The sequence below is a fragment of the Corythoichthys intestinalis genome, chromosome 12 (genome assembly GCF_030265065.1).
Source record: "Corythoichthys intestinalis isolate RoL2023-P3 chromosome 12, ASM3026506v1, whole genome shotgun sequence".
Taxonomy (NCBI): Eukaryota; Metazoa; Chordata; class Actinopteri; order Syngnathiformes; family Syngnathidae; genus Corythoichthys; species Corythoichthys intestinalis.
In genome coordinates, this window is record NC_080406.1 from 19,272,907 (window position 1) to 19,295,938 (window position 23,032).

General features: G+C 39.8%; 1 protein-coding gene across 3 annotated transcripts in view; it reads right to left on the minus strand.

The window, feature by feature from the left end:
* Positions 1 to 23,032, minus strand: part of wars2 (tryptophanyl tRNA synthetase 2, mitochondrial) — a 61,488-nt gene that overhangs the window by 32,995 nt on the left and 5,461 nt on the right. The window contains exons 1-3 of one of the 3 annotated variants that reach the window (XM_057853486.1): positions 8,277 to 8,343; positions 4,747 to 5,048; positions 2,631 to 2,891 (exon numbers count right to left, since the gene is read on the minus strand). In XM_057853486.1, coding sequence (XP_057709469.1) covers positions 2,631 to 2,696 — 66 coding nt within the window. In that variant the 5' untranslated portion in view covers positions 2,697 to 2,891; positions 4,747 to 5,048; positions 8,277 to 8,343. Of the gene's footprint in view, positions 1 to 2,630; positions 2,892 to 4,746; positions 5,049 to 8,276; positions 8,344 to 23,032 lie in introns of those variants that run through there. The other 2 variants (XM_057853487.1, XM_057853485.1) reach the window with 2 other exon arrangements.

A 23,032-nucleotide genomic window follows, 5' to 3' on the forward strand; every position in this document is an offset into this window, starting at 1 on the left:
ATTTTTGTCTATTCAGTAATCTAATTAATTACTTTTCCCATCTTAGCAACGCTGTTATCGTTACTTAGGATGTGAAGGCGCACGTTACTAGAATTTGGGTGAATGACGCAGGAGACACGTAGAGAGGAGGGGGGGGGGGGAGTAGGAGGGAAGAGGGTTGTGACCCCGCTGCAAACGCGATGGTAGGTGGCTCGGAGCATTAGCATAGCATAGCATTCGCGTTCAAGGCAGCATTAGAATCTAGCGTGGCGAGCGTTACCTTTAACTCTCTGGCGACTTTTTTTTTTTTTTTACATACAGTTCGTGGCGTTCAGGTGGGTACAATTAAGTGAAATAATGGATTCCTGTTGTCATGTTTTCCTGTTGAGTATGCATTATCATAATATGTGGGTGTTGTCCTTGTAGATGCTACAATATAATAACAATTTGTTTTTTATTACCAAAAATAGCCACTTGCCCTATACATTTCTTGAATGACGTATCCATAAACCTTATGTGATTTTTTTTTTCTTTAAATGAAAACCACTAGAGCAAAGATAGAAGAGGGAAGAAATTCAGAGTCTCACCTACATATTGAAAAATATATCTACAGTATATAAGTTTTTTTTTAGGACACACACAAGTCACGGTTCAGTATGTACCTCGGTACGGGGGTCACGGTTCGGTGCGGGTTCAGAACAACAGGAAAAACACCACTACACCACCAGTAGACCACTACATTATATATATGTCTTATATAGGGAACATTTTTGAAAAAAAAGTAAAAAGCGTGACCTACATTTTTTTTAAATGGAAAAGTTTTCAATTCTGTCAGTAAATATAAACGTATTTGATGTGAAAGGCGTCATAGAATGGACCATGTAATAACTTGTAGAACATGAAAAGTAACGTCAGTTACTTTACTGAGTAACTAGTTACACTTACACTGAGGTAACTGAGTTACTAACTCAATTACTTTTTGTAATTGAGTTTGTAATATGTAACTGTAACTAATTTAAAGTAAGATTAACAATTCTGGAGACCAGACACTACGCCACGGCACAATAGTAATGTGGCGAGGCACAGTGGTTGAAAAACACTGGGTTAAGGTTTCCGTTAAAAGTGTGAAGTTTGAGTTAAAGTTTTAAAATTACTTTTGAATTAAGGTTTCAAGTCTACTTGTGGCTTCAAATTAAGGTTTGGAGTCGGGTACATTTTTTTTTTTTCTAAACCAGGGATTGGGGTTTCGAGTCAAGGTTTTAAAACGTAAATCAGGATTTTAAAATAGGTTTGACCTTCAAACTAGTGTAAGGGTTTTGAATGAGTATTTCAATCTTGGTTTCAAGTTAGGGTTTTGAACCTGGGTTAGGAATAGACATGTGCAAATTACCGGTTTCGAGGTATACTGTGGTATGAAAAATTCACGGTTTCAAAACTGCAAAAACTTTCTGTCGTATCGTCCCTACGGTATTAGCTATTTTTTCTGTCCCGAAAATGCAGGGAGAAATCCCTCGCTTGCAGCTGCAAGGCTCAAAGCTCCCCCACTGGTTGTTGCTCAGTGTCAACGAGTCAGCTGTGCTATACAATGGCTGGAGGAGGTGAAACTCTAAACTCTAAACTTTTTCCACCATTGAAGAAAACTAAATTGCTGGTATTGGAATACTTCGGCAACAGAAAAGTTACAGACGGTCGCGGCTTAGAGGAGCAAAGCCAACCGACATGGAAAACATGTTTGCGGAGTGTGGCTGCCGAGGAGGTAATATCTCCAATATGATTTTGCATTTATACAAAATTAAAGGTTAGTAAACATTGTCATGAACATTTCCCACCAGCTACGAGAGTTAACTGGAGCTTGTTTAGTGTGTCTAGCGGTGGTAAAACGTGGTGTTTATTTTCTCTCTGGCAACTGTCTGTCTTGAGAAAGAGTGTGTGTAATGTAAACATGATACGAGTCATAAACGCGAGCTTTTTCTGGAAAATAATTCACTTATTTTGTTCTGATGTCTACTAATGTTGAGCTGTGGCTGTGGCTTTAGGCTCACCTAAAAAAATGCATTTATTTTAATTTTATTTAGAAAATTTCAGTTATTTTCTTTATTTTAACTTAACATTAAACTTATGTTCCAATTTGCTAATATGTTTTAAAAAATAAAATCCTATTCAATGGAAAAAAAGATTACTTTTTTTTTTTTTTTTAACCATGATATCTAAAAGTAACACATTTTTGAGCTGTAATTGCAATACCGTGATACCGTGAAACCGTGATATTTAGGCTTAAGGTTATCATACTGTCAGAATCTAATACCGGCACATGCCTACTTAGGAATTAACACTAGAATAGAATTAAACAATGATCGGGGTTTCAGATAAAGGTTTCAAGCATCAGTTAAGATTTTCAACTCAGTTCAACATTTTCAAAATATCCATCCATACAACTTTGGGATAGAATCTTACAAAAGCCAAGATTAAGTTTTGAAATCAGGTTCTCAAGCTTGAGTTCAGGTTTCAAAAAAGGGCTCATTTCAGTTCAGTTTGACTTTGTCATTGCACCATACAGAGCAATGAAATTAATATTTTTTTCAGGTATAGCCAGACTCAGACATTTACAACAACACACACAAACCAGTGGAAAGGTCAAGGGTTATCCGCACCTGTGACTGGCAGAAGAGGATAGCCTTTTGTGGGTCGACGCCGCATGCCAGCAGGCTGGCCACCATGTCTAGTGTGTTGGCCCTGAGCGCCTGGGGATCCTGGGGTTGCGTTATGGCATGGAGGTCCACCACACTGTACAACACCGATGGGTAGCGGTCCTGGAGGGACACCCAGTTCTCCAGGGCGCCCAGGTAGTTGCCCAGGTGGGGGACGCCCGTTGGCTGGATGCCGGAGAAAACCCGTTGGGTTCCTGAAGACTCCTATGGAACAACAGGGTCATAGGTAGAGTTTCAAACAAGTTATATTTTCAAGGTTAGCATTTCAGGCAAAGGTGTCAAGCCTAGATTTGGGGTTCAAACAATGTTAGGGTAGGTTTCAAGTAAGGCTATTAAATTTGAGTAAGGCTTTCAGACAAAGGATAGGCTTTAAGATCCTTTTTCTCATGTAGTTTGAAGAATCTTGCTGCCAAACGCTGTAGCCAAAAAAGACTGTAAACATGCTCAGAAGGGGAAAACGTGAAAATGTGAGAAAGTGGCAACGAGAGTGAGCGAGTGTGTCACGTTGACACCACAGAGGCGTCGGCAGGCGCTCGTGGCTCCTCAGCAAAAAATGCATCACCTCGAAAGCCAAACAAAACACTTTTTCTCTATGTGAGCGACCGCTTGAGGAGCAGACGGAAATGAAAAATCAGCGGAATGGTCAAGTGTAGGAATGAACATTCGTTGTTTAGATTCTGATGTCAAACTCAAGAATGGATGAGGTTTGAAACAAGGTTTGCCTATTCTTTGGGGTTGCTGAAAACTAATCTTAACCCCCTAATGTTTTCATGCGATAAGAGGAAACCAGAATCACATCCAATCAATTTCTGAACTGATCCTGAGATCAGTTGCCAGCAGTGCCTCTGTAGCTCACAGCCCCGCAGCCATGGAACTACAACTGATCCGAGATCAGCGTGAAGCCTTCGGCAGGGAGCGAGGCCGGAAGGAACTGACCGCTTATGTCATTAGCCACCAGATAATTGCACCGAGCCTCTTTGGGGGTGTCGGGGTCGATTTGGAGCGCAGACGAAACCCCGAGTCTGGCTCATATGTGTTCTCGCCTGCAGCTGACAGGCAACCCCCCGCCCTCGAGGGAAGCCATTAGCCACGCAGACATGCTAATGGCGTCATTTGAGCCAATCAAGTGTCAAACCAGAGTCAACACCGGCCACTAAGCGACCGTCACCTGGCCAGACGCCTCCAAGGAAGGCCGGCGTCTGGAGACGAGCTCTGGAGGAAGAGGGGGGGAGCGCCAGGGAGGGAGGTAAATCAGCTCCTGCCCGACGACAGGCCGGACAGTGAATGGTGTACGGCAATTAATTTTTATGATGGATGCCGCTACACAAGCGCAGCAGTCGTAAAAGCTGATACACTTTTAAATCACAGGAGCAGGTCTCCGAATGGAGCGTTTGCTGCCTCGAGACTCGATTTGTCTCACAATATTTCATACATCCAATAAAGTTATCAGAGAATAAAACACAGTGTACTCGGTAACTTGAGTTGACGTCTAAAAATGGAACCTAAGCTCCTTACTACATGACAAGCCACTGAAAACAGATTTACTATCGCCTCGAAATCGATTCAGTGTTAAACTATCATAAAAAGATGCACAAAAAAAAAAGTCTCAAAGGAGTTTGGTTCACTGCTGTTCGCGGCTTCAATTTGTTATTGTGGTTGAAAATGTTAGTGGAACTTCCCATATCCTCAACGTGGAATTAAGCTAAAATTAGTTTTGGTATGACAACATTTTGCCAGCTTCCTCAAGGCCTTGTGCAAACCTCGCCTGTAGTTTAAAATGTTTGTACGGTTCAACTTGCACTCTCTGTAAGGGTTTCTGATGCATTGTACTTATTAGGCATTCTTGTGCGAGGATGTCATTTTGTTGTGGCTGATTAATCCAACATTTTCTCGCCGGCACCGCAGCGTGCGGTTGCTTGTTCCACGGCTTTGCTGCGAGACATTGGCGGACAAGAAAAGGGAGCAAAATGTTGGAAAAGGTCTCTCCTCTGGAATTGTGGGGGGAAAAAAAGCCACTGCTAGATTCAGCGTTAGCATATGATTCGTTATTTGTCCTTACATGACGTGACGGTTGTTTTTCCAAGGCTGTTCGTGAGGCAGCTTTTTTCGAAGGCTCATCTGTCCAAGATTAAGACGGAACCATTTCCTCCACACCATGTTTGCGCTTGACCTTCGGCCCCTGCGGACATTACCACACACGATCACCGCCAGACAAATGAACACCTATTCCGGGAAAAGTGTGAAAACATGGCGCTAACGTGTACGTAACCTTCCAAAGTCGTCGCCCTTCGCGTTTTCTGCCCCTCCTTTAGACTTTTACTCCACACACACAAAGCGTGTAATGTCTTCAGCATATGGCGGCTGCGAAAGAGAAAAGCTTTCGTCACCTTATCGACGATGTAGCGCGACGGCTGCTGCTGTTGGTGTTAAAATATGAAGGAAGGTGGGGCAGCGCTGCGTTTCCCGCGTCTGTGATGCGTCGTCGACAGCCTTCCACTTGCTGATGTTCATTTTTTTTGTAATTTAATTTGCCAAAAAGGGTTAACATTTTGTCAGATGCCATTGGGTGTCGGGATGTTTCAGAATGATAACGAAACTTTTAAACCACACTGCTCCCACATTAGACAACCTAACTAAAAAAGCTTTGTAATGCAATACCGCATATGTAAAGGCCAGTGGCGATTGCTCAAAGACTGCAAGGGGTATATGTATACTGTTGTGTGTACATGTCATTAACTAAATATTTGCCACAAGGCGCTCAATGTTCGTGCAGAATCAGCTTCTTATCACTGGTTACTAAGGGTGTCACGGTTCACGCGGATGTACTGAATCGTTTTGGTTTTGCATTATCAGTTCGGTTCACTTATCGTTTCGGTTTTATTTCATGCATTTTTTCCTCATAAAAAACATTATTAGCGCAAGCTAAGCGCTACTTGCAGAACCAAATGTGAGAGTTTCTGCCCGTATGCCTAAACTGTCAGACGATAAGCAAGCCAGCCTGGAACGGGTGGCGGTGTTGCAACGGACACCTAGGTTGCATCTGGCGCCCGTGACAACCGGTGGCAGGGCCTCCCAGTTAAACTTAGCAATGGACAAAGACAGGTGTGTAAATTCAAAGTAATATCGACACTGCTGTACGCATATTTTAACCAATTTAATATGTCACAATCCAACAATGAATGTTAAATCTCCACATAAGAAAATCCGCCAGATTTTGTCAATGCAACCAGATATGTACTTTCTGCAGAAAATGTGGATATGTTAATATCTCTAGCAAAAAACTTTTCTACAAATTATATTTGTGATTTTCAGATTACTAAGGATTCGAAGCTTACAGTTTTGCTTGTTTATTCATAATTTTAAGATTTTATACTTGTTAAGGCTATCCATCCATCAATCATCTACCGCTTAATCCGGGGACCAGGTCGCGGGGGCAGCAGCTTTAGCAGGAAAGCCCAGACTTCCCTCATCCCAGCCACTTGAACCAGCTCCTCCGGCGGAATCCCAAGGCGTTCACAGGCCACCTTGGACATAGTCTCTCCAGCGTGTCCTGGGTCGTTCCCAGGGCCTCCCGCCGCTGGGACATGCCGGAACAACGCTCCAGGGAGGTATCTAGGAGGCATCCGAACCAGATGCCTGAGCCACCTCAACTGGCTCCTCTCAACGTGGAGGAATAGCAGCTCGAGTCCCTCCCGGATGACCGAGCTTCTCACTATATCTCTAAGGGAGAGCCCGGACACCCTGCGGAGGACACTAATTTCAGCTGTTTGTATCCAGGATCTTGTTCTTTTGGTCACGACCCACAGCTCGTGACTATAGGTGAGGGTAGCAACGTAGATCGGCTGGTAAATCAAGAGCTTTGCCTTTCGGCTCAGCTCCTTCTTGACCACTACGGACTGGTACTGAGTCCGCATCACTGCAGACCCTGCACCGATCCGCCTGTTGATCTCTCGATCTATTTAGCAACTTATGCGGCCAATAAGAAGAATATAAATATTAAAATGGCTAGCTGCTTTCGATTATATGCCTTGTGTAAAGGCAAAACATTAATGGTTATCACAGTTAGCTTAAAAATAGAGGTTGTGGCTGTGACTGCCGGGATTCTTATGCTTTAAATATTTATATAAGTACCGGAAAACCCTCCTTCTAAACAAGTGTAATGCAATGAAATGTGCGTTGAGAAGAAGATCAACTGATCATGTGTCCACGATAGAGGTCAGAGTAAGAATGCATAATAGTTTTTTTTTTGACTGGAACATGGATGAGTGTTTGATGACCTGCCCGTGTGGTTATCTGTGTGTGCTTCTGTTGCCATGTGTCTGCAGTGTAAGCCTGTGCCATGACCGTAGCATTTCTACGACAACTGACACAGATTGTGCTTTGGTTCTTTTCCAGAAAAGTTTTGTCAGTGTGATTTGAGGATGACTTAAATTGTTGCACTGTCAGATCTTATTTCGCCGGTCTTAATATGACATATTTTCTCCTTATGTAGCCTATGTAGTTAGGTTTACTTGCCGTGTTTCCCTCATCTTAGTTATCTCCTCATGTCTTCTTTGTGCCTATAAGTCTGTTTATTACTTTACTCTTTGTCCATGTTACGCTGTTATTTTGCTGTTTCTTTGTGTTAGTTATCCATGTTAGATTGCTATGTCTGTTTTTCTTGTATTTCTCTTTTGAGAATAAATACAATTTTTTGCCATCATGAACATAATTTTCCCTACTGTGCCACAACTCTGAATTTTACCCCCCCCCATACCTGTCAGATCCCACTTTAACCAATGTTTATGAACATAATTTTTTGTCCATGATTGACATTGATAAACATCCTAAAAATCAGTTATCACTCACTACCAGCCCCTTTCAGTTTAAATGGATAAAACATCTAACGCTATCAGTGGTAGCCAATGAGTTCAGATAAACAGCTTGAATATTTAAACTGAGGATTGGCCATTGTCATCAAATATTTCCAGCATGTCCAGACCCGTTGACGTTATTAACCACAACCCAACAGAGCATATCTGTTCCGCAATGTGCTCTGGGCATCCTTTCAGGTCTCATACGTTCGATCGCGGCCAAGACATTTCATACTGACGAGCCGCGCCAATTTCAACAAGTCGGCAGGACGGCCGCTGCTCGCCCCCCAGCTGTGAACGACCATCAAGTCTTTGTAGGGGGACCCTGCCGTCAGATCTTTGCCAACGCCGCATCCCGACAGGAGTGCAGATGGAAGGATTTCCCCTCTCGCCAACACCCCCTCATCCCGACTCTCCCGCTGAGTATGCCGACACACAGGGTCCAGTGTTCCCCTTCCGTCCCGGATCCTCCCCCGTTAACACTAGTGCCGCGATGTTAATTCACCTTGGCGTGCCTTTCCTCCCGATCCAACTCAGCCATCTATTCCCCTGGACTGGTCAACCCAAATCTACGACATTGTGTGTTTTTCCGAGGTGAGAACACCCCGCATCTTGACAACAGAGTATGTCGCAAGAAAATGTCAAGCAAAAGGAAAAGTGCAATGTTCTTAAAAAAAATTGTACAGCTTGATTCAGTATTTTGAGGGTTCTCCAAACCGTTTGTGTGGATTTGCACCTGCAGAAGACAAGTTTTCATCCGAGGAATCTTGGCGATGGCTGTGTGGTTGGAGGAAAGCCAAACATAAGAACTCAAGAACCTCAACTACCTGGAATGAAACTAAGACAGAAAAATGAAGCTAATGACGTTAAGAGCACATATGCTGCCATCGCAAATTTAACTACAGGTATAAGGGTAAAAATATGTTAATATTTTATTGGTTTCACTATACAGTGGTACCTCGAGATATGCAAGATTCCGTACACAGAAATTTTTTATGAAAATGTTTGCGAAGCCTTTCGCTTCATATTACGACAAACTCATACGAAGGACAATAGGTGCTGTAACATATTTCTCGCTCGCAGCTATGCAATAATGTAACTTTGTTTCACTATAAATATTAAGAAATGAAATAGACACAACAATGTGCTACACATTGCTCATGTATATGAAACAAAAGAATATAACTTACGAGTTGACTCATCTTTTTAGCACTCTGTCTTAGCTATGAGCTTGAGTACTCATATTAGGGTTGTTCCGATCATGTTTTTTTGCTCCCGATCCGATCCCGATCGTTTTAGTTTGAGTATCTGCCGATCCCGATATTTCCCGATCCGATTGCTTTTTTTTTTGCTCCCAATTCAATTCCAATCATTCCCGATAATTTTTCCCGATCATATACATTTTGGCAATGCATTAAGAAAAAAAAAGAATAAAACTCAATTCAATTGCTCCAAGTCTCTTTTTTTATTGTCCAACATGACATTGTTCTACTGCTTTGGATCAAAACAAAGCTTATCGGCACTGTGCCATAAAATATGTAAACAATAAACCTGTTAAATAAACAGTTTTTTTCGGTGCCACACTTTGGGAGTGCGACAATAAATGGCAGGGGAGGATGTTTGTTGTTATTATGAACCAATCTTTAAACCAAAACTAAAGACTCTGGATGAGTGTAAGACATTTTGTCTGTAACGTTAAATACAATTAGAAAACGATTTAATTAAAATATGTATATATATTAGGGCTGTCAAACGATTAAAATTTTTAATCGAGTTAATTACAGCTTCAAAATTAATTAATCGTAATTAATCGCAATTAATCGCAATTCAAACCATTCATAAAATATGCCATATTTTTCTGTAAATTATATATATATTCTGTAAAATAAATTGTTGGAATGGAAAGATAAGACACAAGATGGATATATACATTCAACATACGGTACATAAGGACTGTAGTGGGCATTTCACTCTACTGTCATTTAAATCTGTCTATGCTGTCCTCACTCCGAAGCGTCTACTTTTTCCAAAGCTAGACAGCTAGTGAACGACGCCTTAATAATCAGACTTCTTCCTTTTTCATCTGATTTATTAATAAAATAGCCTCAAACCATTGTCCTCTTTAGACCGTCGTAAAACTACAAAAAAAAAAAAAAAAAAAAAACAAGCATTGCATTAGCAACAACGTTAGCTTAGCACGCTATACAGGTTCACTAAACATAAACAAAAAGCGTCTCATACAAAAAATAGAACATTTCGCTTACTAACATAATATGTACATTCTTTACAACAACCATACTTACGGACAAATCTTGTCCAAGGATCATATAAGCACAACATTACAACGTAGGCGTCAGCCCGAGACGTCGTGCAGCCATATTGAACTGGCAAGAAAAAAATAAAAAATAAAAAAAATAATAATAATAGACAGCACAAAAAGCCTTGCTGTAAAACTTATCAAAAGACAGAATACTGTCTGAGCGGGACGTGCATTAATTGCGTCAAATATTTTAACGTGATTAATTTAAAAAATTTATTACCGCGCGTTAACGCGATAATTTTGACTGCCCTAATATACATATATATATATATATATATATATATATATATATATATATATATATATATATATATATTTATTTATTTAAAAAAGGCATGTCCGATATTTTTTTGCCGATTCCGATACTTTGAAAATGACGTGATCGGACCCGATCGATCGGGATGGACATCTCTAACTCATATGATAACATCTGTAGAACGAGCTAACAAACTACTTAAGCGTAAGCACCACAAGGGGGTGACAAAGCATTAAAAATAAAGACATGCAATCAGATGACATGACAGCAAATTTAATGTGGTGTTTTTGTAAAGCTTGGAATGAATTAGGCGATAAGACGCGATTGTTTATTCGAGAGAAAAAAAAAAAAATCATGACACAAAACCCACTCCGGAACGGATTAATTTTGTATCTTGAGGTACCACTGTATTAGGTCACAACCTAACCTGAAACATACACTGAACATGAACTGAAACAGAAATGGAGGGATTTTCCCAAGCACTGAAACACTAACTCTAAAAACCAAGCTATATACAATTAAACAGATGAAAGGATTCACCGTAATCAATACAATACCCCAACACAAAGATGGAAGGAATTCGATAATTTGACAAGTTTAAACTAGGGTTTTAATCTAGGGTTAGGTTTGAAAGTAAGGTTTCAAAGTAAGGACAGAGTTTTAAAGTAAGGTTAGGATTTCAAACTAGGGTTTCAAACTACATACAGGTAGTCCCGGGGATACGAATGAGTTCCATTCCTACGCTGGCGACGTAACCCGAATTTCCGCGTTAATAGGAATTAACCCTATAAGTACCCTTATATACCCCCTAAATCTCAAAAAACAACTATCCAAAAACATGTATTATACGTCATTGTACTGTCCTCTCCAAGATGTTGGCACCAAGTCCTAGCTGGACAGCAAGCTAAGCTCCGAAATGACTACGTCAGACGTCCGTGTGGTTTGCTGACGTAATTCAGCAGCTCATGACATCAACACTTGCAGAGTGAAACTGAAATAAAAATGAAATTAAATCAGTTTCATATTCAATAATAGCAATTCAAATTTACGTTTATAACTAGCTGCTGATACAGCAATAACAATCCACACAAAAGATTAGCGTGTATCAGTTAGCGTCTGCACACCATCAAAAATAATCGCATCAACTCGCCCCAAGTATTCGACCACAATTGAAAACGCACAATAAAAAGTACAAAAGGTGTTACCGTGCCCTCCATAATTATTGGCACCCCTTAAAAAGATGTGTTTTTAGCTTCTATTTAAAAAAAAAAAAAATTTAATTCAAATAATATGGGACCTTAACTGAAAAAAAGAGAAAAATCCAACCTTCAATACAAGTGCATTCATTCAGTGGGGAAAAAAATCCCACATAAAGAAAAAAATATTTGACATCAAATAATGTGTGTCACAATTATTAGCACCCCTGGTGTTAATACTTTGTACAACCCCTTTCTGCCAACAAAACAAGGTCTGGGGACTGAGATGGCCGTGGGAGGAGCTTGATTTTGTGTCTGGTGAACCATTTCTGCGTAGATTTGGCCATATGTTTAGGGTCATTGTCTTGCTGAAAGACCCAGTAACGACCCATCTTCAGCTTTCGGGCAGAGGGCAACAGATTTTGATTTAAAATGTCCTGGTATTTCAAAGCATTCATGATGCCATGCACCCTAACAAGGTTCCCAGGGCCTTTGGAAGCGAAACAGCCCCACAGCATCACTGATCCGCCCCCATACTTCACAGTGGGTATGAGGTGCTTTTCAGCATGCGCATCTTTCGTGGCACGCCAGACCCACTTAGAGTGTTTGTTGCCAAAAAGCTCAATCTTGGTCTCACACAAAAATACCCACGGTCCCAGGCTTCAACTGGGACCGTGTGCTTTGGTCAGATGAGACCAAGATTGAGCTTTGAAGACAATGACTAAACATATGGCCAAATCTACACAGAAATGGTTCACCAGACACAAAATCAAGCTCCTCCCATGGCCATCTCAGTCCCCAGACCTTGTTTTGTTGGCAAAAGGGGGTTGTACAAAGTATTAACACCAGGGGTGCTAATAATTGTGACACACATTATTTGATGTCAAATATTTTTTTCTTTATGTGGGATTTTTTTCCCACTGAATGAATGCACTTGTATTGAAGGTTGGATTTTTCTCTTTTTTTCCATTAAGGTCCCATATTATTTGAATTTTAAAAAATTATTAGAAGCTAAAAAACACATCTTTTTCAGGGGTGCCAATAATTATGGAGGGCACTGTATATACAGGTGTTTCCTCTGTGGATGCTTCACAAGCAACAAATGTGCGTGCAGGCTTGCAGCTCTTTCCCCTTCTTTGTGGGAGCAAATGGGTCTTCCTCGTGTGTACATGCGCTCTTCTTCGTGTGTACATGTGCTCTTCTTCGTGTGCGCAAATATGTTCTTCTTCGTGTGAACATGCGCTCTTACTCACATGCGGAAGTACTACCTGCTCTATGCTTCCTGCGCCAAAATAAATGCATGCATGCATCCAAAACAAAAGTTAACGTTATTAAAAAACAAAAAAAAACAAACAAACAAACAGACTCCGGCGTCGCCAAGTCAAAATCACGTAAATCGGGTACGTCGTAACCCTGGGGCTACCTGTACATGTAAACCACAAGCACTACTGTAATCCTACAATATGACTGTCATTCATTTTAATCTAAGCATTTACCCTATTTCCAAACGCTAATCCTTATTCCTAACGAAAACCCTGGAATATTAGAGTCATGCATTTTCCTGAAGTACCTTTCTGCCAAGGAGTTTTGAGAGAAAAAGTGTAAGTCAAGTGTCTTAAAAAGCACAAATCTCTCAAGAAATTACTTTCTTTTCTAAGATCTTTCCAAATTTCAGCGTGTTTTTTTGTTTTTCCTCCACGGAGGGTGCCGGGGGGAGGCAGGGATTTTGGGTGGGTGTGGGGGTTGGGTGGACAAAAAAGAGCATTTGATTAAATCTGCGGTGGAAACGCGGGACAGGTGAGATTGATGAGGCTCCTCTGAGCTTCACACTGTGAGGAGAGCGCGGCGGCGGGGCAGGAACAGAAACGCTGCAGTGTGGCAGGCCAGGGCTGCCGGCCTGCGCTCGCGCCGTGGGGTCCCCGGTCTGATTAATGGGGACTGGAGGCCCTTCAAAAACAGCAGACGCGAATCGCTCCAAAAATAACCTCAACGGGCCGCGGCTTCTGAAGGGTCCAGACTTCAAGACAGCCTGGAAGGAGGCCAAGGGAAGAGGGAAGGGGGTCAGGAAACTGTAATCTGCCTCATTAGGAACTCAACCTTTAACGACTCTTTCCAGTTTACGCAAAGTGACAAAAATTGATGAGGGCAACTGCATGAACGATACGATCTCGCGAGCGGTCGCTGTGGTTACGCGCAAGTGACCGACGCAATTAGCAGAAGTTAGCAGGACACTTTGGTCCATAAACGATGTGATTTAGCAACATTTGTGGACTTCTTTCAACAGTGTGTTAAGAAAATCCCAAAGGAAGGCAAACATCGGAAAACTAGGCTTCAGTAGTACTTGATAGAGCGTTTTCTCAGTGGTGGGCAGGCAACGGGACCAAAATGGAAAGTAATGAGGAAAAAATTTGTCACCCATACATTTTGAGCGAACCAAAATGGAAATATATCACAGACGATTGAGGAGAAAAAAAAACGGATGGAGGCATTACAGATTTAGTTCTCTAAAACCATAAAATGTAACAAGCGAAGTCTTGTTGCAAACGTAATTTGAGGTAAAGATTGCAATATCATGCATAACTACAAAAAGTGAATGGATTGATACACAATGGATAAAGGTTGCTCTCTAAATTTAGCGGTGTCTGTGGAATATGGGTAAAACTTATCTCCTGCTTACTTTTGGCATTTTAGTTTCTTTTTTAATATAGTGGACTGCCGCTAGTCAAGGGCATGGCTGTGAATAGTAAAAAATCAGCATATAATGGTTACAATTTTAGGGAAAAAATGTGAGTAAGCAGGTGTCAGGAAAAACACCATGAAAAGGCAGGGATTTCCACCAATCACATGGCTTTCACTAAAAATCTGCGAATGGATAGTTAGAACCACATTTAATAACTTTTCAACCATCATTAAACATATTCTTAACTCTTGTGATTAAACATCGACATCGAGTAGTTGAATGACACCTCTGTCATGGCCCTAGGGGTCTGTATCACTTTTACTGGCACTAAACAACTTCAAGGAGGATGCCACTCAAAAAACTTCAAATGTACTGCCTGCTTTACGGCATATCCATTTCCCCATTCATAACATTATCATACGATATTGTAAATTCATTACCTCATCGCAATTCATCCTTCCCATAGCCACTGGAAACACCAAATTAGTTCAGTTGTTTATGGCTCCCAAAAATGTTTAAATACGTTCTATTTTTAATTGTGTCAGTGTACCAAAGATGTATTTCTACGTCTTTTACATTTTTTTTTTTTCACAAGACATCTCTGGGTTCTGATTCAACTTAGCTCCAAAGCACAATGCTGAAAATCCATTTTAAAGCAATAAAACTGGCCACTGGAGGGCAGTAGCGCATTTAGTAAACCCCGCATCCCTGATTCAATGGAACGAACGGCCGAGCCGCACCGCCGGGGCGCCGGCGGAAGACGACCGAATGGACGTCCAGGATGCCAAGCGGCGGAAGACCGAGCAGAACAGCCGGGAGGATGCCCGGGATGCCAGGCACTGGATGACCGAGCAGAACGACCGGGACCACCAGTACAGAGGACGATGCCGAGCAGAGACAGGCGGCAATGAGGGAAAAGTGGCCACAACAGTGTCATCTCTCAGTTAGTTATGTGTAAATAAATTGTTACTTTGCTATCAAAAGCTCTATTTGTCTTGTTGTTTATGTTATTTTGTAAAAGGAAAACATTATTCAGATATTTTAGCAAAAAATAGCTGTGTTAAAGTCAATGTTTGAAATGTATGCTTTCACAAAAAGCTGAATTTCTCAGTTTTTTCATAAGAAATTGGAAAATTGCTCAAACTAAGCTATTTTCTAATGCTGATTTCCAAGGAATGGAAAACCATATGAATTAACTTTTCCTGCTGAAAGAAGAGAGTCTAATCTTTCTTTTGGTGGGTTCCATGTTTATATAGCAATAGAACAGAATTTTCTGAGGGCCTTGCAAAATCAGTCAAAATCAAGTAAAACGGCCAGGAGCGAAGGGGGTTGCACCGGTGAAAATGGCTGGGAGTGAACGAGTTAATGGGAAATGCGAAGTGGGAACTGCTTGGGAAATACTACTGCTTTTGTCCATTGGTCACAAGTACGTGTGTTGTATTTACAAATCCTGAATTTATATGCGAGGCTCCAATGTAAATAATTGATTTATCATAAATAAATAAATAAAAATTCCGACAAAAATGTGAGCAATTTTTAAAAATGTTGCATTTTTTTTAATAGACCATGGCTAATGCATTATATCTATATTTATGAGATCATTAAAATAATACATTTTCAATAAAAAGGAACTACTTTATGTACTTAAAGAGTGATCAAACTAAAAATTAAGCTTAAAAACTCAAATGTGGCCTTTAGACAAAAAGTTTCAGCCAACTCCGGTGTTAATACAACAGAAATATTATTATGTAACCTGGAAACACTTTTAAACGGCAACAAAAAACATATTACAGTGATCCCTCATTTATCGTTAAAGGGGACCAGAACCACGTAAAGTGGAAAAAACGCGTAGTGTCAACCCCCCTCAATTTTTTTTTACATAATTTTTGTGTGTGTAGATGAGTGTATAAGTGTATATAAAAGTGTATATAAAACCCTATAAATGCATTTTATCCTTAGAACATTAAAGATTAATTTGTAAATAAAATATTAAAATATAATTAACATACATTAAATTATATACCAATACATACATACATACTGTACATTAATTCTCTCACTCTCATATGATAGGGGTGTGTGGGTGTGTGTGTCAAACTGTACATACATAAATGCATAGATGTAAATAAAGTGTACATAAATATGTTTTTAAAACATTTTCAAATAACAAGACACTTATAACAAGATGAAAAAATCTGTGATGCACTGAGGGTGCAAAATTGCAAATTTGAGACTATACTATTGAGACTAGCAGCATGTTGCGGAGATTCACGATGAGAACGGCTTCTAAAATCAGCTTGTAACCGCATGCAAGCAAAGCCAGCAGGACACGTTCTTATGCTATCATCACAACTTTTTCACTCCTGTCACGATGCGGTTGCCTTCAGGGAGGTAACATGACAGAGAAGAAAGTGGGGTTGGTGGTCTTATAGATAATTTGAAGTCACAACAACACACGCAGTGTGAAAAAAGGACGGAGAGCTAGTGGTGAGCTGAAGGCAAACATCTCTGCAGGTTGCTTCCCTGAATAATATCATAATAAATCTGACTTATGCCCCCCCCCCTTTTTTTTAGGTTAGTCAAAACTTCAATAAAAATATATTCCAAAAAAGGAATGTTTCATTTCCTTCACCTTGGGAGGTTAACACTGGCTGGAAGTATTGGCTTGGCAGGAGTCATTTTGAACGTCAAGCTGTCTTAGTTTGATTTGTGTTATGTAAATATGTTGTTCTAACGACGGTGGGGAATTAGCGCTCCTTTCTGACATTTGAAAACAAATCAGGCAGTTAATGAACAGCTCTCATAAGGACTAGGTTAAGGCCAACCCTCCTGTCACCCGGTTCTCGCTGCAATCTCTCATGTGCCGTGTGGAAAAGGTGGGGGCACTAAAATACTTTAAGCAGACACCTGAGTAAGTGAATTTTGGGGCCACAGGGAGAACCGCGAGGCCAATTACAAGTCACTTCCTGTTTCCTACAGCCTGACTGGACGTGACTGTTTTGCAGCAGCAACACGAATGGCACTTGCAACTGACAGCACAACATATCGATTAGTACAAAATAAACTGAGAACCTGAAATGTATTAACACTTGTAGAATGGGCAAAATATGTGCTTTTCAAGTGCCTCTTTGTCACACAACTCAGCACCTTTCGTTCCTCATTCCATCCTGCTCAGGTGTTATTTTGACAGGTGGACTGGACCACTGAAAAACAACAACTGCCATAATAAAGGCCTAAACCCCAAAGGTCATATAATTCAGAATTCCAAATATAAGCGTTGCGTGACACATTTAACTCATTGGCTGCCATTAACAGTGATAGACATCCAAACCATTTGAACAGTTGAAATGGATTGGACTAGGGGTGTGACAAACTATATCGAAATGGTGATATATCGTGATGCTTTGTATCCCAAAAGTTATCGATATGGTCCTGCCAAGAATTGAGATATCGTTTTAAAAATGTGTCAATGTCTAAAAAAATTTTAAAAATAAAAATGAACCAACAAGTTGCTACCAAAATCTTCCACCATAATCGTGTCTCAGTTGGCTGCATTGACGGTGCTCGACGTCCAATCCATTTAGACTGGGAACGTTCGTTCATTCGAAACCAAAGCATTCACAGTCATTCTGTCCGATTTTCAGGGCATTTACAAGCCACTGGCTGTTCATTTAAGGGCATTTACAGGTCATTTTTTTGTTGAGTTTGAGTCACTGCCAATTCATTTGGGTGATTACCAGGTCACTTCCTATTCTGTAAATCAAAATAAACAGGAAGATACCCATAAAATACCCCAAAATCAACAGGAAGTAACTGAAAATCAACAGGAAAATGACCTCATTGCCTGGAATTGGCTACCACTACCGACCATAGACGTTCAATCCGTTTGAAGTGGGAGGGATGCCAGCGAATGATCGAATGTTTATTCGCTGCCACCCTCCCAGTTCAAAAGGATTGGACGTCTACTAGTGATAAACTCATTCCAATTCACAGCAGAAGCGTGTTTTTCTGTTAACTAGTTGTTTGTAGAATATACTAGAATGATTTCCTGACCAATGTATCGATAATCGTTGTATCGCCATATCGTCAGATCATCATTATCGTGAGCTTTGTATTGCAAATCGTATCGTATCGTGAGGTACCAAGAGGTTCCCACTTCTAGATTGGATGTCTATTAGTGACAAATTACAGTAGTTTTTAGACTATAAGCCACTATATTTTTCTCTTTGTTTGTTCCCTGCGCTTACAAAAAGGAAGGATTGTCTCAGGAGTGATTTGTTCGAGGATTCAAGGTAAATATTTTATTTTTCGTACCATGCCTGCATTTTGAAACATAGTGAAAAAAAAAATCAATGGGAGAATGGGAACCACTACGGTCATTCTTCGACATATATACGTTAAATAGATGCGTAACTAGTCTGCCCCTTTTTTTTGCTCTTTTAACAAAGAATAGTGAGTTTTACGTTCATATCTACAAAGAATTCAGTGATTGAAGCATTTGTTCACAAGAATTATTGCCAGAAAAGCTCTGTTTATGTGAGGCGGCTGCTAGCCTTATTCGCTAACAGAGTAGCATTGTACTTCGACAATATACATAAAATAAATGCTAACTGCACGGTTTCTTTGCTTTTAACCAAGAATCGAGACTGTTTTACGTTCATATCTATGAAGAATTCGGGGATTTTAGCATTTATTCACAAGAATTTTCGCCAAAAAAAGCTGTGTTTACGCCAGGCGGCCGCTAGCCTCATTCGCTAACAATATATAGTGGATAATGATTATAAAGGGCTATTCTATTCTATAATAAGTTGTGATGTAGATAGAATTTACTAATAGTCTATTTACATATTATTTGTAATTGATTCTGCATGTTTCCTCATGTATCAAGTTTCTGATGTTAAATTGAGTGATTTATTAGCTGTTGAAAACTTGCAGTAAATTAAAAAAAAAGATTAAGTTGCTATTTTTGTCAAAAACTTATATGATAAATATTGCTATTGGTCCTGAAAATATAGGTGATTATCGCTACATTTGGTGATTTTGTGCAAATAAAAAACTGAGACTTTTATAGCCATTTTAAGTTGTGTTATACTTATATAAAAAATAATTAATCAGGACTTTATAAGGGAACGACTTTGAATTTTTTGATGCCACTGCTCATGGAGACTAATATATGGCAAAGGTAGGTGCCTGTTTTGGTTTTAAGTTGGTAGCAGCTTTGGTTTTGAAAATATTTTGAATTTGAAGTTTTTGAAAATAGGCCCCCTACGAATCGGCCCCGTTTACCGTGTCATGTCAATAGGTTATAAAGTCTATGGGTCTAAAATTCTAGCAGAGCATTGTAATAATCTCATTGATGGATATTTATGGATGTTTGATATTGAAACCCCTCTTGATTTTTTCGTTTTTATACAGTTTGTGAAATTTGTTCAACTAGTAGGTCGCCATTGTTGTTGATGTCACAGGGCGGTGAGGTCATATGGTTACGCTGCCAGGCTTCCAGAGTATGACTCTAGCGACATAAACATGTCATCTGTTCAACCCTTTCAATTTGAACCCAAGATGAAGATTAATGAGCATGACAGCACTGTCGATATTTCACAAAACGAGTAGCAAAAGAAAAATGAAGACGCTAGATGGCGCCAGATATCATTGAAGCAATGTTCTGTCATGACAGATCTCAGCTACTCTCAAGTTTAACCAGTTTGCATTATTTTATTGCAATTTTTTTCCTGATTCAGATTTGTTTTTAGACTACTGTTACAGTTAGAGTTCACTTTGATAGTTAATGCGGATATTACAATTTTGTTGTTTTATCACAATAGATTGGTTTATTTACATTTCAAAAACCAGAAGCCATTCATTTACGAATGTGATTGCACTTTAGTTTACATATTTAAATGTTCAGATATTAAGATTTGAATGAGGCAAAATAACATGCTTTTTCTCTCAAATATATTGTTATAATCATTTGTTTCAGATGTACTCTAATTATTTTCAGTAAAAAAATTAATTTGGTGTTCAAAGTCTTTTTTCAAACTTGAGTCTTGAAAAAGAGGGGGTCGTCTTATAATCGGGGCCGTCTTATATTGGGGCCAATACGGTACATTCGTATTTGTCTGCCTTTTGGTTTAAGGGCAAATGTTTCCAATATTCGGTTTTCAGTTTCAGTCGAGGTCGCTATGCATTTCGGAAATTACGTAAATTCAAATTCACAACGGAAGGAGGAGAAGAACCACACATTGGCACTAAAAGAGTTAATAAAGCTTTCCCTCTGAAGAATTGACCAAACACTACATGCTATGGGGCAAACATTTGGAGCTTCGGTCAACGTATGAGCTGCGCCGTGTGAATTTTGTTGAGGCGCACGAGGTGTGCATGCAGCAGATGAAGTGTTGCTTTTTATTTCTTCTAATTCTCCCCAAATGCAGACTGAGGTGTGATGTGCGTCAAACCTGCCCGCCTTCCACGTTTTTTTTCAAGCTGAGGTTTTTTCTTTTTTAAACTTGATAGCAAGATGAAGTGTTACCTCTCTGTCACGTGTTCCACTCTTACACGTGTGAGTAACATTTTAATGTGAGCACTGGTTAACTTCCCTTTACACTTGTAAGACAATTAATGTGTTTGCAAGGAAGCAATAACAGTGAGAAGTGTTTTTAAGGTGGAAATAGAGGGATGGAGAGGTACATTTAATGTGGAAAACTGGAAATTAAGGTGCCGGAGTGGATTTAAGGTTGAAATAGAAGTAGAAATGTGTAGTTTAGGTGGTAATGACAGCGGAAATAAGACATCTGGCATTTAACATTAAAGAACTTCCTATATTTAATCAAATTAATACTTTGTTTCAAACATGTACTCCGCCAGTGATCTGTATCGCATGGCTTTAAATTAATTTTTGTTGTGTGAATATCGAATGTATTTATGCAGTGAAAAAAATAAGTATTTAAACACCCTGCTATTTTGCAAGTTCTCCCAATTAGAAATCAGGGAGAAGTCTGTAATTTTCATCGTAGGTGTATGTCCACTGTGAGAGACATAATCGAAAAAGAATAATCCAGAAATCACAATGCGTGATTTTTAAACAATTTATATGTCTTATACAGCTGCAAATACGTATTTGAACACTTGTCTATCAGCTAGAATTCTGACCCTGAAAGACCTGTTAGTCTACCTATTAAATGTCCACCTCCACTCCATGTATTATCCTGAATCAGATGCACTTGTTTAGAGCTGCAGCTATCGAATATTTTAGTAATCGAGTAATCGACTGAAAATTCTATCGATTAATCGGATAAAACTTTTTTTTTTTTGGTAAAGAGCAATTATGAATATACATGAGAAAAAAAAAGACATTTAATCCAATATTGAACCATTTTAGGTAAATCAATGTCTTTATTTTCGATGTACATTGTTGAAAACAGCCAACACTTGCATCTCAGATGTGACTAGGAGTGGGAACCTCTTGGTATCTCACGATATGATACGATTTGCGATACAAAGCTCACGATAACGATGATCTGACGATATGGCGAGACAACGATTATCGATACATTGGTCAGGAAATCATTCTAGGATTTTCTACAAACAACTAATAAACAGAAAAACAAGTTTCTGCTGTGAATTGGAATGAGTTTATCACTAGTAGACATCCAATCCATTTGAACTGGGAGGGTGGCAGTGAACGAACCAATGTTCATTATTAACAGTCTCAACTAGACGTGCTGATTCAAAACCACAAAAATTTTCCATCATACCGTCCGAACGGTATTTGCTATTTTTTAATGACCCAAAAATGCAGGGAAAAATCCCTCGCTTTGCGCTGTAAGGCTCAACCCTCCCACCGGTAATTTCTCAGTGTCAGTGAGTCAGCTGTGCTACACAATGGCTGGAGGAGATGAAACTCCTGTACTTTTTTTCCCCCCATCGAAGAAAACGAAATAGTTTGTGTGGGAATACTTCGGCTACAGAAAAGTCGCAGGCGGCCACGGCTTAGAGGAGGAGTGCCAACCGACATGTAAAACATGTTTGTGGAAGTTGGCGCCAAGGAGGCAATTAGCCATGTGCCGGTTACCAGTTTCACGGTTTACCGTGGTGTGAAAACGTCACGGTTTCAAAACCACAAAAATTTTCCGTCAGGCCGTAGTACGGTATTCGCTATTTTTCTTGTGTCAAAAATACAGCCAGAAGCTGCTTGGCGCAGCAGCGCTCACCCCCTCCCGTTTGTTGCTGTGTGTGAAAGTGACGCTATCGGCTAGCCCAGGGGTTCCCAACCTATTCCACTAAGGCACACTGTGGGTGCAGGATTTCATTCTTACCAAACAAGATGACAACACTTTTTCCCCAATCTGGTGTTTTACAAGTGCAATCAGTTGATTGCAGTCAGGTGTGGCTTGTTTTAGCAGAAGCCTCATTGGTTCAACTGTCTCTGCTGGATCGGCTGGAACAAAAACCAGGACCCACAGTGTGCCTTGAGGACTGGGTTGAAAACCCCTGGGCTAGCCAGCCAGCTAACCCAAAAACAAATACTCACTCCAAACATAAGGCGTACTGTTCTTCAATTTATTGAGCTCTCAAATCGTGGTAAGTGTAATATACAAAATGAATACATTTAAAATGTTGTACAATTAGATTTTTCCATGTGAGTACCTTCAACAGATTAGCACCATGGAAAAAGTTCGCCAAAAACAAAACACACATTTTCCTTTCAAATTCAATATACAAACAAACTAAAAGCTTACAAAGATGAATGTTAGCCTAGGCCTAACTGGGAGAGATACTTCGTTGAGTGTGACAGCCGCAGAGTGAGAAAACAAGCTTGATTTGCTTGAATGAAGGAGAAAAAGTGATAGCGTCAAAGATCGCTAATTGCGAAAGATGATCTTGCCCTAAGCACAAATCCAAGGATCAAGGAGAGGTCTCACTCCCAATGTTTAAAAAAATTTTTTTTTTTTTTTTTTGATGAAACCTTTCCACAATATTGATATTTTAACTAAATTATACATTTTTAACTAACTTATGAATTCTTTATGTTCTTTTTAAC